At 52.1% G+C, this 11,849-nt stretch overlaps 3 protein-coding genes across 3 annotated transcripts; 1 reads left to right on the top strand and 2 right to left on the bottom strand.

Annotated features, from left to right (window-relative positions):
• Positions 1-1,847: 1,847 nt before the first annotated feature.
• Positions 1,848-3,884, bottom strand: PV08_03295 (L-ascorbate oxidase; the record flags this gene model as incomplete). Its single annotated transcript, XM_016377651.1, has 2 exons — positions 1,848-3,560; positions 3,633-3,884. The coding sequence occupies 2 exons, from the start codon at positions 3,882-3,884 to the stop codon at positions 1,848-1,850; spliced, it is 1,965 nt and encodes a 654-aa protein (XP_016239221.1).
• Positions 3,885-4,660: 776 nt separating this feature from the next.
• On the bottom strand, positions 4,661-6,031 carry PV08_03294 (uncharacterized protein; the record flags this gene model as incomplete). Its single annotated transcript, XM_016377650.1, has 1 exon — positions 4,661-6,031. The coding sequence occupies one exon, from the start codon at positions 6,029-6,031 to the stop codon at positions 4,661-4,663; it is 1,371 nt and encodes a 456-aa protein (XP_016239220.1).
• A 1,916-nt stretch (positions 6,032-7,947) lies between these two features.
• On the top strand, positions 7,948-10,069 carry PV08_03293 (uncharacterized protein; the record flags this gene model as incomplete). Its single annotated transcript, XM_016377649.1, has 2 exons — positions 7,948-8,315; positions 8,365-10,069. 2 exons carry the CDS (start codon positions 7,948-7,950, stop codon positions 10,067-10,069), a joined length of 2,073 nt encoding a protein of 690 aa, XP_016239219.1.
• Positions 10,070-11,849: the final 1,780 nt, after the last annotated feature.

The raw sequence follows: 11,849 nt of genomic DNA, 5'->3' as shown, positions 1-11,849 counted from the left end.
AAATATGAGAAATTAGGTTATTCTCGCAAGGTGACTATTCGCTGCAATGTCGCGATGGCGGAGAAGCGACAGCCAACCATGTATAGATCTGAAATTCAGGTTACATAACCTAACGTTTGCCGTGTATTAATTGCTACAGTCAGACGGATTTGACGTTTAAGAATCGACTGTCTTGACCATCACCATTGTACGGGGCGAAATTTAGAGTCGCCACATATAAGCATGGTACACATGGTAAGGCTGACACTAAGATCAACATTGAAATAGGGTAGTTCCCAATAGTGGCGCACTTTCTGGCTACTACTCCCACGGCGCAGGGGGCGCCTTGCCGAGGATCTTGGTGGTGTAGGTGTATGTAACTTGATGTCGAGCTTAGAAATCACGCTTTCAGCATCTAATGAAGTAAGGCCTACTCCACGGAACCCTGCCCTAGTATTGTGTTCCGTGAAGGTCGCCTGGAACTCTGTCTTGAATGCCGGAAAGAACTCGGCGTTGGTGATATGGGAAACCCGGGCCCGCATTAGGTCTTCGATCTGATCTGGCCGCCGTACGCCTTTTTCAGCGGGCTAAAACACCCAACGTTGAGTGGCTGTTAGAGATGAGATGAATGAGCCGGTATATTGAGCGTGATGATACCGTTCTGCTGACAGTAGAGTTCGAAATTCCACCGAGTGGTGGCTCTCGTGGCCATTGAGTATAAGGAGACGATATCGCCCAATAGCTCGGGACTTTGTGTGCTTGTCGAAGTGTTCAGTCCACTGTACGCCGATCTCGACAAGATTCAGATATGTACGTTCAATCTATGGCATCAGATGATCTTGGACGACAGGGCCACTCTTCCCAAGCACGGCGATCAAGGCATTGATACAAATGCTACAACACCTAAGTGAGTCGACTTACAAAGAAGTAGTAGACCCGATACCCAGCCGCCGAGAGATACAATCTCTCATCCCAACTTTTAGTTCGTCGGTATCGCAGCACCTCGTCAAACTGGTTCAGCGTGGCTTCTGTGGTCTGCTTCATAGGGAAAGGCTGTCCCTGTATCAAAGTCTCGAAGCGCTTCCAGAGTATTCCAATGGAGCGGCACCAGCTCGAGCGAATTGAAGTCCAGTGGCGGAAAGCGCGAGATGATGTTGGGCTTCCCGGCTTGATGCCTGTGTGTTCAACATCGGTAGTATCCCGTCCTCTCAGCAGCACACGCGCAGGACCATAAGTGCTTCTCAATCATTCTACCGCAGTTGGTAGTGAGTCTCACAGTGATGAAGATTAAATTTTATGATTAGTACTTATGAAATCCATGTATAATATAGCAGCACCAAAAACCCGGAAAAAGAGAGAACCACCGAATCATTGTGTTCAATCAGCGAAAACTCTAGCCTGGAGGCCAGCTGCACGCGAGGCAACCGACGTCCAGACCGAGGGAAAACGCGATGGTTTTTTCTCGTAACGTTTCGGCAGAGAATCACTCCACTAGTTAGACCCCCGTGTGAGGCCATTAAGGCAGAGTACTCCCCCCCCCGGGAGCCTGAGACGGCGCAGAGCCCGAACTCAAAATCCACTGACACCACACAGGCACATTTTCTTTTTCCGTGGTGTTGAACCTCAAGCGTTGCCACTTGGGCCACCACGGTCCGAGAGATGTGTGAATGTTGAAAGAAACTCCGCAAAGGTGATTCATGAACTTTGGATTCCGCCCTGGGGTCAGTTGATAGGCCGCTTGGGTGAGATGTGTGGAGGCCAACCATTCACTGGGGTGACGCGACGCGTATAGGGAGGTAGGTATGTTAAGTGAGTGAGTGCTGGTACTCGCGTCCTGTACCTGTACCGGTGGACGCTCACACGGGCACTCATGCAAACTTGGTCGCAACCACGACGTCACCACCTTCCTTGCCCACGACGTCACCTCCGTAGGTGAAATACCCTTCCAGACTTCCGTTGACGGGGTTTGAATACTCCCTGATCTGGTCGGGAGTGCCAAACACCCACACCGTCTGCTGCCCCATGATCATGTGCTGGAGGATGTGGCAATGCATCATCCACACGCCGACATTACTTTCGGTGACCCGAATCCGCCACACCCGCCAGCCGTTCACAACCTCGTCTTCTCCTCCGGCGTCGGCGTACGTGTAGAGCATCGTCGTGTCGCGGAGAGATCCGCCCCAGCCGCCGTGCTGAGCCAGCAGGGCTTCATGCGCTTGCGGACTGTACTGCCCCGAGCCACTGCCCATATCCCAGTACGGTCCGCCGTGGGCGTGCAAGGGATGAATGCCGAACGTGCCGCCTGGAATGGAGCCGCTGTTTTGCCAGACAATCTCGATCACCTCGCCTATCGCCGCGGGGTAGGTGTGTGTCACGGAGTCGAAGCCCGGTGTTTCGCCGTTGCCCAGCGCACGCGAGATGCTGGGAAGCGCGCCGTTCACCGTACCGCGTCGCAGGATCTCGACGAGGTAAGGCGTTCGTGTGGTCGGTGTGTGCGGCGGGCCGTCGAACCATGGGTCATGATCGAATGGGAATGTCGCCGACTGGGATTGATTAACGATTTGTTGCGTGGTGATGATGACCCGGCGAGTCACGGATGAGGAGGGTGGTGCTGTCCCGTGGCTTGGGAGGCTTTGGAAGGTGTATTCGAGCCACGAGGAGATGTCTTGTGGGAGAGAGACGATCGGGTTGGAGGGAACAAAATCGGGGTTCTGGTCGGTGGATGGTGATGACGGCGGCAATGAAGGGACGGGTGAGTATGGCTCTAACCCTGACCCTGAGTCGCCGGTGCTTGGAAAAGTCTGAGGATCAGAGTCAGGAGAATGGTCTCCAGAATGGTCTTGTCTAGTAACAGTGGTCTTGGCTGTGGTCGAGTCTGAGGCGTAGACCAGTTTCGCCCAGGCAGTAATGGTGCCAGATCCACCACGAGTCTCGTACTGGATCCATGACGATGTCTGCCCTCCTAGTTCTGCAGTGGTTTTGGTCCTGAAGATGAAACTGAACCGTTGTCCAGAGTCGATCTGAATATGGTCGGTCTCGACAGGATACACGTAGGCGTTGTCGGTTTCAATGATTGTCAGATTGTCATAGCCCTCGATTCCAAATGTGACAAAAGATATGGCAGTGCCGCTGATAACCCGTACTCGGTATGTTGTATCGGGAGCGACATTGAATGCGTATGGTTGACACGACGTGCCTGAGGGGTTGGGATTTTTGGCACTTGGGGCGTTCCCACTTTGGCCATTGATCTGGAGTGCGAGAGGGTCTCCGGTCCATATGTAGGGACTTCCGCTTAATTGAGCTTCAATGGTCTCATCTTCCTCTGCGTAGAAGTCCCCTAGCTCCATAATGAACTCGTCGTCGTACGAGTAAGGCACGCCTGAAACATCATTGATAATGAGGGCTCCAGAGGCCGTCATCGCTTGGAAGCCGACGTGTGAATGGTAGAAGGAAGTACCGGCTTGACTGGCGGGCACGTTGAGTTCGTAGTCGAAGAAGTGGCCTGGTGGTATGGGCCACTGCGAGGCCATCGGAGCTCCGTCAGAGAACGGGAAGAGGTTCAGGCTCAACCCGTGCCAGTGCTGCATAGTAGATACCCGTCAGTCCTCTCGTGTTGTTGGAATGATAAGTTAATGCCACCGAAGAATCCTCACCATTGTAGTATTGACGTCTGCGTCGTTGTAGACTCGGATCCACGTTGTTTGCTCGGGTTCCAGGTATATTGGCGGCCCTGGGTATGTTCCATTGACGAGAGTCGACAAACGTTCCTGGCAGTTGAGGGTGATGGTAGCGAGGGTCACGCGAAGGACAATGTCCGGGACGAAGTTCACGTCGTGCTTGACGAGTCTTGTTGCTCTGACAAGGGATAGCAAGGAGAGTAAACATATATGTACGCACACGGCCATGCTGCGGGCAAAGAAACAACTCATCTTCCTGTGTCATGAAGAAGCGCTGTGAAAGCAGCGCAATGCTCAGCTTCGAGCTGCACCGATATTTGAAGGATTTCGGCGTCCCCTCCTTTAATAGTGTACAGGTACACACCGGCGAATGGAGCTCGCCGACTTTAGATAAGTCTGCCAACATTGCTGCAAGTTTCATGTTGGCAATCAAATGAGTCCGGCTTCATGAAGCATTGTGTTTTCGGACTTTGAGATGGGTTTCTTTTTCAGGCACACAAGGCTGAACGTGGTGGAGCGCCAATTCTCTTGCTGACGTCCGTGTCAGGACATGTCCCAATGACATCGTAGCGTAGGGTCTCTGTACGAGGCCGGGATGATTTGCGTGTGGGACCAGGGGTGCTTGGTGGTACTAGTCTTATGCAACCCGATCTTTGACACCCTCGGCGGTGACGCTGCGTGCAGGGCTAGTGTCTATGGGTACTATATAGAATTTGCTTACTCGCTGAAGGTCGACGCAGCCTCGTTTGGCTGCAGCGCATGTTTGCATCGGGGCATACGAGTCCGGGCGCGCGATTCGCGTCCAAACTGATCGGTGTTCCGGTCGGGCGCTGTAAGCAGGGGGTTCACGCTGTGGGATTTGAAATCGTAGGGGAACATGGGATACAGATTCCAGGTGAAACTTGAGACATATATAATATCGCTGTGCGAGCCAGCCAACGTCATCAAATCAAGCACATTCTACCGAGGATAACGATCTAGGAACAATTTGCACGCAGCCGGCTTCAGATCTTTGGAAATCTCACCCTCAGAAATTGACTGGGCCAAGCGACATCCACGCCCAGCTTCCAGGCGACCTTCAGGACCCATTCCGGCTCTCTCATAAACTGTCTCGCGACGAGAATCACATCGGCCATCGGCTCCTTACCGCCGCTTGTATCAGTCATCTCCTTGGCCGCGGTAGCCTCTTCGCCGATGCTCTTGTCAAGTCCGTCCTCGACGATATCTCGGGCCTGTTCTGCTTCCGTGATCAGTCCAACAGCGCCGATCAGAAGCTTGAGCTGATGAGTTTTCATCATTTGTCGGATCTGATTGGCAATCTTGGTCTGATAATCTTTCGACGAGAACATATTGATCCTTTGCTGAGGATGATTGCCGCCACTGCTCACATCGAGCAAATCGACTCCTAGCGCGGGCAATTGTCGCGACAATTGCATGGTGCTCTCAACGTCCCAGCTACCGTATCTCTTGCCCAAGTCTGTCTCTTCCATCCATTCGGTAGAGCTGACCCGGAGAAATAGTGGCATATCTGTCGGTATCTGAGCGCGCACAGCTTCGATGACCTCGACGAGCAGACGTGTACGGTTTTCGAAGCTACCGCCGTACTGGTCGGTGCGTTGATTCGTGATGGGACTCAGGAACTGGTGGATCAAGTATCCATGAGCGGCATGAATTTCAATTACGTCGATCCCAGCCTCGACTGCACGTCTGGCGCTCTGAGCAAAAGCAGAGACGGTCTCTTGTATATCCGAGATCGTGAGTTGCCGAGGAGGGTAGAATCCTCCATCTTCAGCTAGGCCTTTCCCATCCCATGAATTCTCGGGACCACCCATAGGCCCAACGACATCATCTGGCCACCCGCCTGCTTGTTTGGATGCGCGCACCGACGGCTTGTTGAAGCTTGCGGCGATCCAGGGAGGAATAGTGCTGGACTTCCGACCGGCATGTGCGAGTTGGATACCGGAAAGAGCGCCCTGAGACTTGATAAAATCTGAGACGCGCTTTACACTTTCAGTCTGAGCATCACTCCAAAGTCCCGGACAGTTCGGTGTGATGCGGCCATTGGGCTGTACGCCGGTCGCCTCGATAAAGACCAATCCGGCGCCCTTCAGCGCATAGTGTCCTAGCGTGGCGACGTGGTAGTCGGTGAGCTTGCCAATGTCTGGACCGCTGGCCGCTGTCGAGTACTGACACATGGGCGCTACAATGATTCGGTTTCGCAGTGTTTTTGACCGGATCTTGAGAGGGGTGAAGAGGGTTGGAGTGCCAGAAGAGGGCGTAAACGGAACTCCTGGGTCGGCAGCATGCTGAGGAGTGAAGTAGGGCAGATTTGGTACGGCTGGATTGCCATCCTTTGGAACTGATGTCGAAGACATTGCTGGTGAGTCGTGCGCTGGATTATATGCCTGTCCCTCAAGAAGGTGGATCTGTTCTAGACAACAAACCGCCACACCGCCAAGAGACTCACGGAGGAATCTACAAACGAGAAAAGCGAGGGAGAAAACAATGTATTCATAGGGGCATTTCAGAGGACTTTGATTTCTAAGACTTCTTTTGATTTCTAAGATAGAAATTTGGAGTCTGATAAGACCCATGCGGAGGCTTCGCCGATATTGATATTTGCCGAGGCTGAAGTTGGACCCTGCGACGATGATGTGGTTAAGAAGTTGCGCCATCTGCTCCCCTGGTACAGTCTACCCTGTAGGCAAGCATATTGCGATGCGCCGCGCGATAATCATATTGTAGCACTTCTCTGATCCCGAGAGCACCGGGACCTGATACCGAACTCGATTGTTGCTATCGGAGACAGTAGAAATACCGGAAGTAGACTTAGTCGAGCACAAAATTCCAACGAACTCAGACCACATTTCTACAACACAGAGACCGAGGCTATACATTAAAGAAGAGATGCTATCGCAGCGAAAGAACATCTCGTTGCGGGGAAAACTGGTCATTATCCTGAGATGCCAGAGTCCCTCTGCCACCAAACCAACCTTCCCAAGAGAATCAGACAGTACTCTGCGAATGGTACACACCTATTGTCAAGATAGATCCCGTCGTGCAACAGCAACCTCTCCAGCCTGCGCAGGAGATGGTTGTGAGCAATCATTTCAGTCTGAAAGAGGCTGCTGATTCGACAACTCCCCAAACAATACAAGTAAGTGTCAATCATCGTGCCACCAAGAGATTGCATGAAAGCCTGGATGGATGCAGGGGACGGATCATGCCAAATCGATCACGGTAGGATGAGCTTTGACGGGCGAAAGACTGAGGCCATGTCCATTCGCGATCAACTGCGCACACGTGTTATCCCTACGAGGAGCTGGCACTCAATTCCATCGTGACTCTCTTCAAGACATGGCTGACCAAATTGCACAATAGTCTGGTAAAGGCGTAGCTGATTCCGACTCTCAATTGGCTCGTGACGACCACTGTAGGCATGTTGACGAGGGACTTTGCGAGTAGATCAGGGGCGTAGGATTCAATCAAACTGTTTGATCTCTTTCTGTGGCTTCTTGGCCGTGTCAAGTTGGTCCAGGGTGGCAGTCCAACTTCGAAGTGTATCTAGAATTGCCGCAGGTGCCTGGTTGAGCCTGATGAAGCTGCGAGTTGTTAGCTTGGGAGTGGGATGAGACGGTTATTGGAGTTAGTTATCTGGACCGGAGATTGAGCTCAGGTAATTCCCAGCACCCCAGGTCAGGTACTTTTGAAAGAACCGCTGGGCAAGAAGCCAGGCCCGTGAAATTTGGACGGAGAAGGATGCAATTTGCCAAGACTGGCTAGATCCAGTCTGCTTTAGGGCCTCCAGGGCCAAGCCGGGAGGCTCTTGTTAGCGATGCTGGGGGGCTCACTGGGCGGAGGCAGGCGTGCGAGATGGGGAGCGCCATCGGCTGCATCGCCCCCTGAACAGCCAATTGATGGGCCAGTATCATAATATTCTCTAGGCTTTCGATAGCTTGGTGTCTTATCTCAAGCCCTGACTGCCGCCGAAGCATCCTTGCGCCAACCTGGGGCAGAATGCGGCTGAAATTGACGATGGTGGTGTAGGATTTTCCCTTTGTCGCTTTTTCCCTGATGTATTCTTTCACCTTGTCGAGCTGTCTATACTTGTACTGCATACGTTCCAACAGGATCTGAATATCTCGGAATTGCGCGATCTGGATTTCTGTTAGGCTGGCGAGGCATGAAAGGGCGCCCCAGATAGGCCCAAAAGGATCCCCAGTTTGCCAGATCTCGCCCCCAAGATTACAGCTCGTTGCGCACGGAGACACTTGTCATTTTTGCACGTGGAATGCTCGCGTTGATCCCCGAGTCCGTCAAGCACAAAATCAACGGTGTCGTTGTATCTATTCACCGGCGCGACAACAGTAGCGACTCCTCCAGCAGCGGGCCGCTGAGCCCCGTCGGGTCTCCCAGATTGCGACGGGGACATAAACGCCAGTTGAGCCTGTCAAGCTTCGGTCTACGAAGATCGATATGCACCACGACTGCCATTGCTCTGGTGACCATTGTCGGTCTTTGGTGGACATTTGTCCCTGCAGGTCAGATCCAAAGCCAGACAACGCCAATCGAAAACGACAAGAGCAACGATTTAATACCCATTGGCCAGTCGGTGGATGTAGACGGGCGAGAAGTTTTCTGGTGGGAACAATTTCCCAGGTGAGTCAATTGCGGCGCCCACCCGAATCGATAGCTAATTGTAACAAAGGCTGCATGGTCTGTATCGCGGCCGTAATAGCATAGTCTCGGTCGCAGAATATGTAACTGAACAGCAAGCCAACTCTGCCGACGCCGTTAAAACGGATCCCCTTCCTGATCTTGAGCTGATCGAACTGGCCCAATCTACTTCGATAGGGCTGGAACAATGTTATATGGACGAGGAAAACAAAATCCTGCCGCCCAGAGTTAAGGCATACCAAGGCTTACCGCAGGGGATGTCGGAGCCTCTTTTCGGGTCACAGAAAGAGCTTGGGATAAACGATGAGATGTGTTATGACCGCATTAATCGTTTCACGCCTTACGGATACGGTATCTCGAAAGACGATGGCGGGTTGGGACTGCAGCTGGAAGGCGATTTTGACGGTCTTGACAAGGTGCAAACGTTCGACTGGCGCAATATCACCTTGGGCCATGCACAGCAAAGATGTCTGGAAAAGAATGCAGCGCGGCTGAAATCCAGGACAGCCGTCGTTATTCGAACATGGAGCACATTTGTGTATACTGATTATCACATAATGATGCTGCGAGCCATGATCAGTGAGTTGGCTTTGTCTTCTGGCGGACAGTACACCGTCCACTTTCTTATCCACGTCCAAGATGAGAGTCTGCCGATCTGGGCAGACGAGGAGCTCTACAATAAAATCTTGAAGGAAAGCCTTCCGAAGGAGTTCGAAGGAATGGGCTCCTTATGGTCCGTCGCCGAGATGAAACTGGTGTACCCGCCCCCATTTCCAGACAGCCTCGAGAACTTTTCCGGAGGGGAGATATATGAAGCTTATCGATCTCTGCATTTCCCAATGCAATATTTCGCCTCGCGCCACCCGGAATTCGACTACTTCTGGCATTGGGAAATGGATATGCGGATTACTGGGCACTACCACGAATTGCTCTCCCAAGTTACGAGCTGGGCTGAGAAGCAGTCTCAAGAATATGCCTGGGAACGATCGGCCAAGTTCTTCATTCCTTCACTACACAACCACTCATATGCGGCGTATTCCCAGTCAATTGTCAGAGAGACCGGCTCCGCCATCTCCGGGCCCCAACTACCCGTCTCACAATTGCTCGAAATCCCGGTGCAATCAGTACCTTCTGACTCGACTGAGATTACCGACTTGATCACCTTCAACCCGCTCTTCGACCCGTCTCGTACTCGCTGGGCCTTTCACAATGACATGACCGGTTACGATGTTGCAAAAGATGGTCGTCCGCCAACTCGAGCAGCACTGATCACTGCTTCTCGTATGTCTCGAAGACTCCTGTTGCTCATGCACCAGGAGACCTATCAGCGTAAACACACAATGTTCCCCGAAATGTATCCTGCTAGCATCGCCCTGCATTACGGGCTGAAAGCTATATACGCTCCTCTCCCAGTGTACTTCGACCGAGATTGGCCGGCCGAGCATGCCAATGAAGTCTTTAATAATGCTCCACTCGGTACGAAAGCGAGAGAGGCTGGAATGGATCATGGGAACGGATACTTCCACGGTGAAGGAGGCAGTGTTTTTGGGCCAGGCGAGCACGTATTCCGCGGATCCAGCTACTATTCGAATGCGGGATTCGCTGGGTATCTGTGGAGGCGCTGGCTTGGAAAGGAGAACAATAATGACGAAGTTGCCTGGGAGAGCCAGGGCGGCGCAGGGGGTGGGAGGATGTGCCTACCTATGATGGTGCTGCATCCCATCAAATTCGAGTAATGATGGAAGCCGTCCTTGTCTGGACAGGATGGCGGTGCAGGTATGTGCAGAGGGGGGTGGGACTTATCTGCTTGACTTTACCAGCGAGGCGTTCGGTGGAGTGAGTGTTTGACTCTATGAGGATCTGGATACCATGTTTGGACAGGACGATGTAATATCAGCGGGCGGCTTAGGTAGTAAGAGTGGATATTGGAGCCATCGGCAGCTACCTAGCAGCACATGACAGCGTGCTACCCAGTGCATATACTGCGTACATCGAGTACATATTGATCAAAATTACCATCATCAGCGACGTTCTCTATTTCCTTTCAATGCAGGCCTTTACAACACCCAGTCCTGACTGTAGAAAGCAGCCATAGCCTCCAGTCTTCTCAAATGTTCGAGCAAGCCTCATCAATACCAAGGTTATTCTTTTTGAACAGCCGTCTCTGTATTGCTATTCTTCTTCGCATGCTTGCGACCGATACCAAATAGCAAGGTAATGGACAGAGACTCTCTTGAGTGGACTCTAGCAGACTTGAAGTATTACTAGCGAACGTCAGAAAGCCATGGATGGGACAAGATACCCACAGTTGTGTGTCCATATTGGGATATTCAAACGCCGCAGATCTCGAGTAACAGCATTCTTGCGCACTGATCCTAAGTCCCCGACCCACGAGGAGCGTCGACGTAACTGATCACTTTGTTCACTGACTCATCCACACGAAAAGATGTCTCGGGTGAAGTCTGAAATGAAGGGCTGTCAACCTGATATTGGCCTCCACGTTTCCGAGGGTGTCCGGACTGTCAAGCGGTCTGCACGAATACCGCCAATAACCGAGTTAACAGCTATTTATTGCCTTTCACGATGGCTGTCCCCTCGATTGGTCGCCGGAGAAATAGAAAACGGGTGTCGTGCTTGATGGCGGTAGCTAGCTACATACACAAGCGAGATCTGATCACATCATGATCGCCGTTGAAGAGATGGTGCCGTAGATAGACTGGATGGATCTCAATCCCAATAGTACCGTGGAGCTTCATCTGAGGTGGTTGTAGAGCTCGTGGATTCATACCTGTATCATTGGCCGGCCAGTCTATCCGGTGAGTGCGCCAGGAACTTGTAAGGTAGATAGATGGATGAGGATCCAAGACGCACAGGCCAGGTGTGTCATCTGTCTTTCGGTGTTGTTACAATACTCGTTTGAAATAGCGCAACGGTCAATGAGAAGCGATGACGATCATTGCTTTACCCAGAGACATCGTGCCAAGCCAACCTTGATTCGTCTCCAGGTTTCGGGGTCTTTCAAGGGACCTTCGTCAACGTCTTCAATATTTCGCGTAACAGCAATCAAGGTACGCTCGGTGTTCCTGGCCATCGTGGCGGGGTGCTGAGGATTTCTGGGTTTTCCCTTGTACAGCTCTCGCCACATTCAATTATCTGAAACAATTTCATTGCACCCAATGACCAGTATTTCTCTACAACGACCTCAGATGGAGACTTGGTTCTCCCTCGCGCCAACACCTTCCATGCGACGGCATGAAATGATGGACTCCACCGTGTTCGATGGGTTTGATCTCAGTGGTGCGTGCACGGTGTCATGCAGCTGGAGAAAATCATCTACCACAACATCATGGCATTGCAATATTGAGGCAAGAGGCAAACGAAATGCGTACCTCCACAGGCCCCTACTCATGCTATCGAACAGTGGTGCGGACTTGGTCTCAAATCGCTACCCCTTTGCGTGAATCTTGTGACGTGGATCAATCTCTATGAGCAACAGACAGAGATCATGTAAGCACC

Source organism: Exophiala spinifera, assembly GCF_000836115.1.
Source record: "Exophiala spinifera strain CBS 89968 unplaced genomic scaffold supercont1.2, whole genome shotgun sequence".
Lineage (NCBI taxonomy): Eukaryota > Fungi > Ascomycota > Eurotiomycetes > Chaetothyriales > Herpotrichiellaceae > Exophiala > Exophiala spinifera.
Note: the sequence above shows the minus strand (reverse complement) of the source record. Positions and strands in the feature narration are given on the sequence as shown.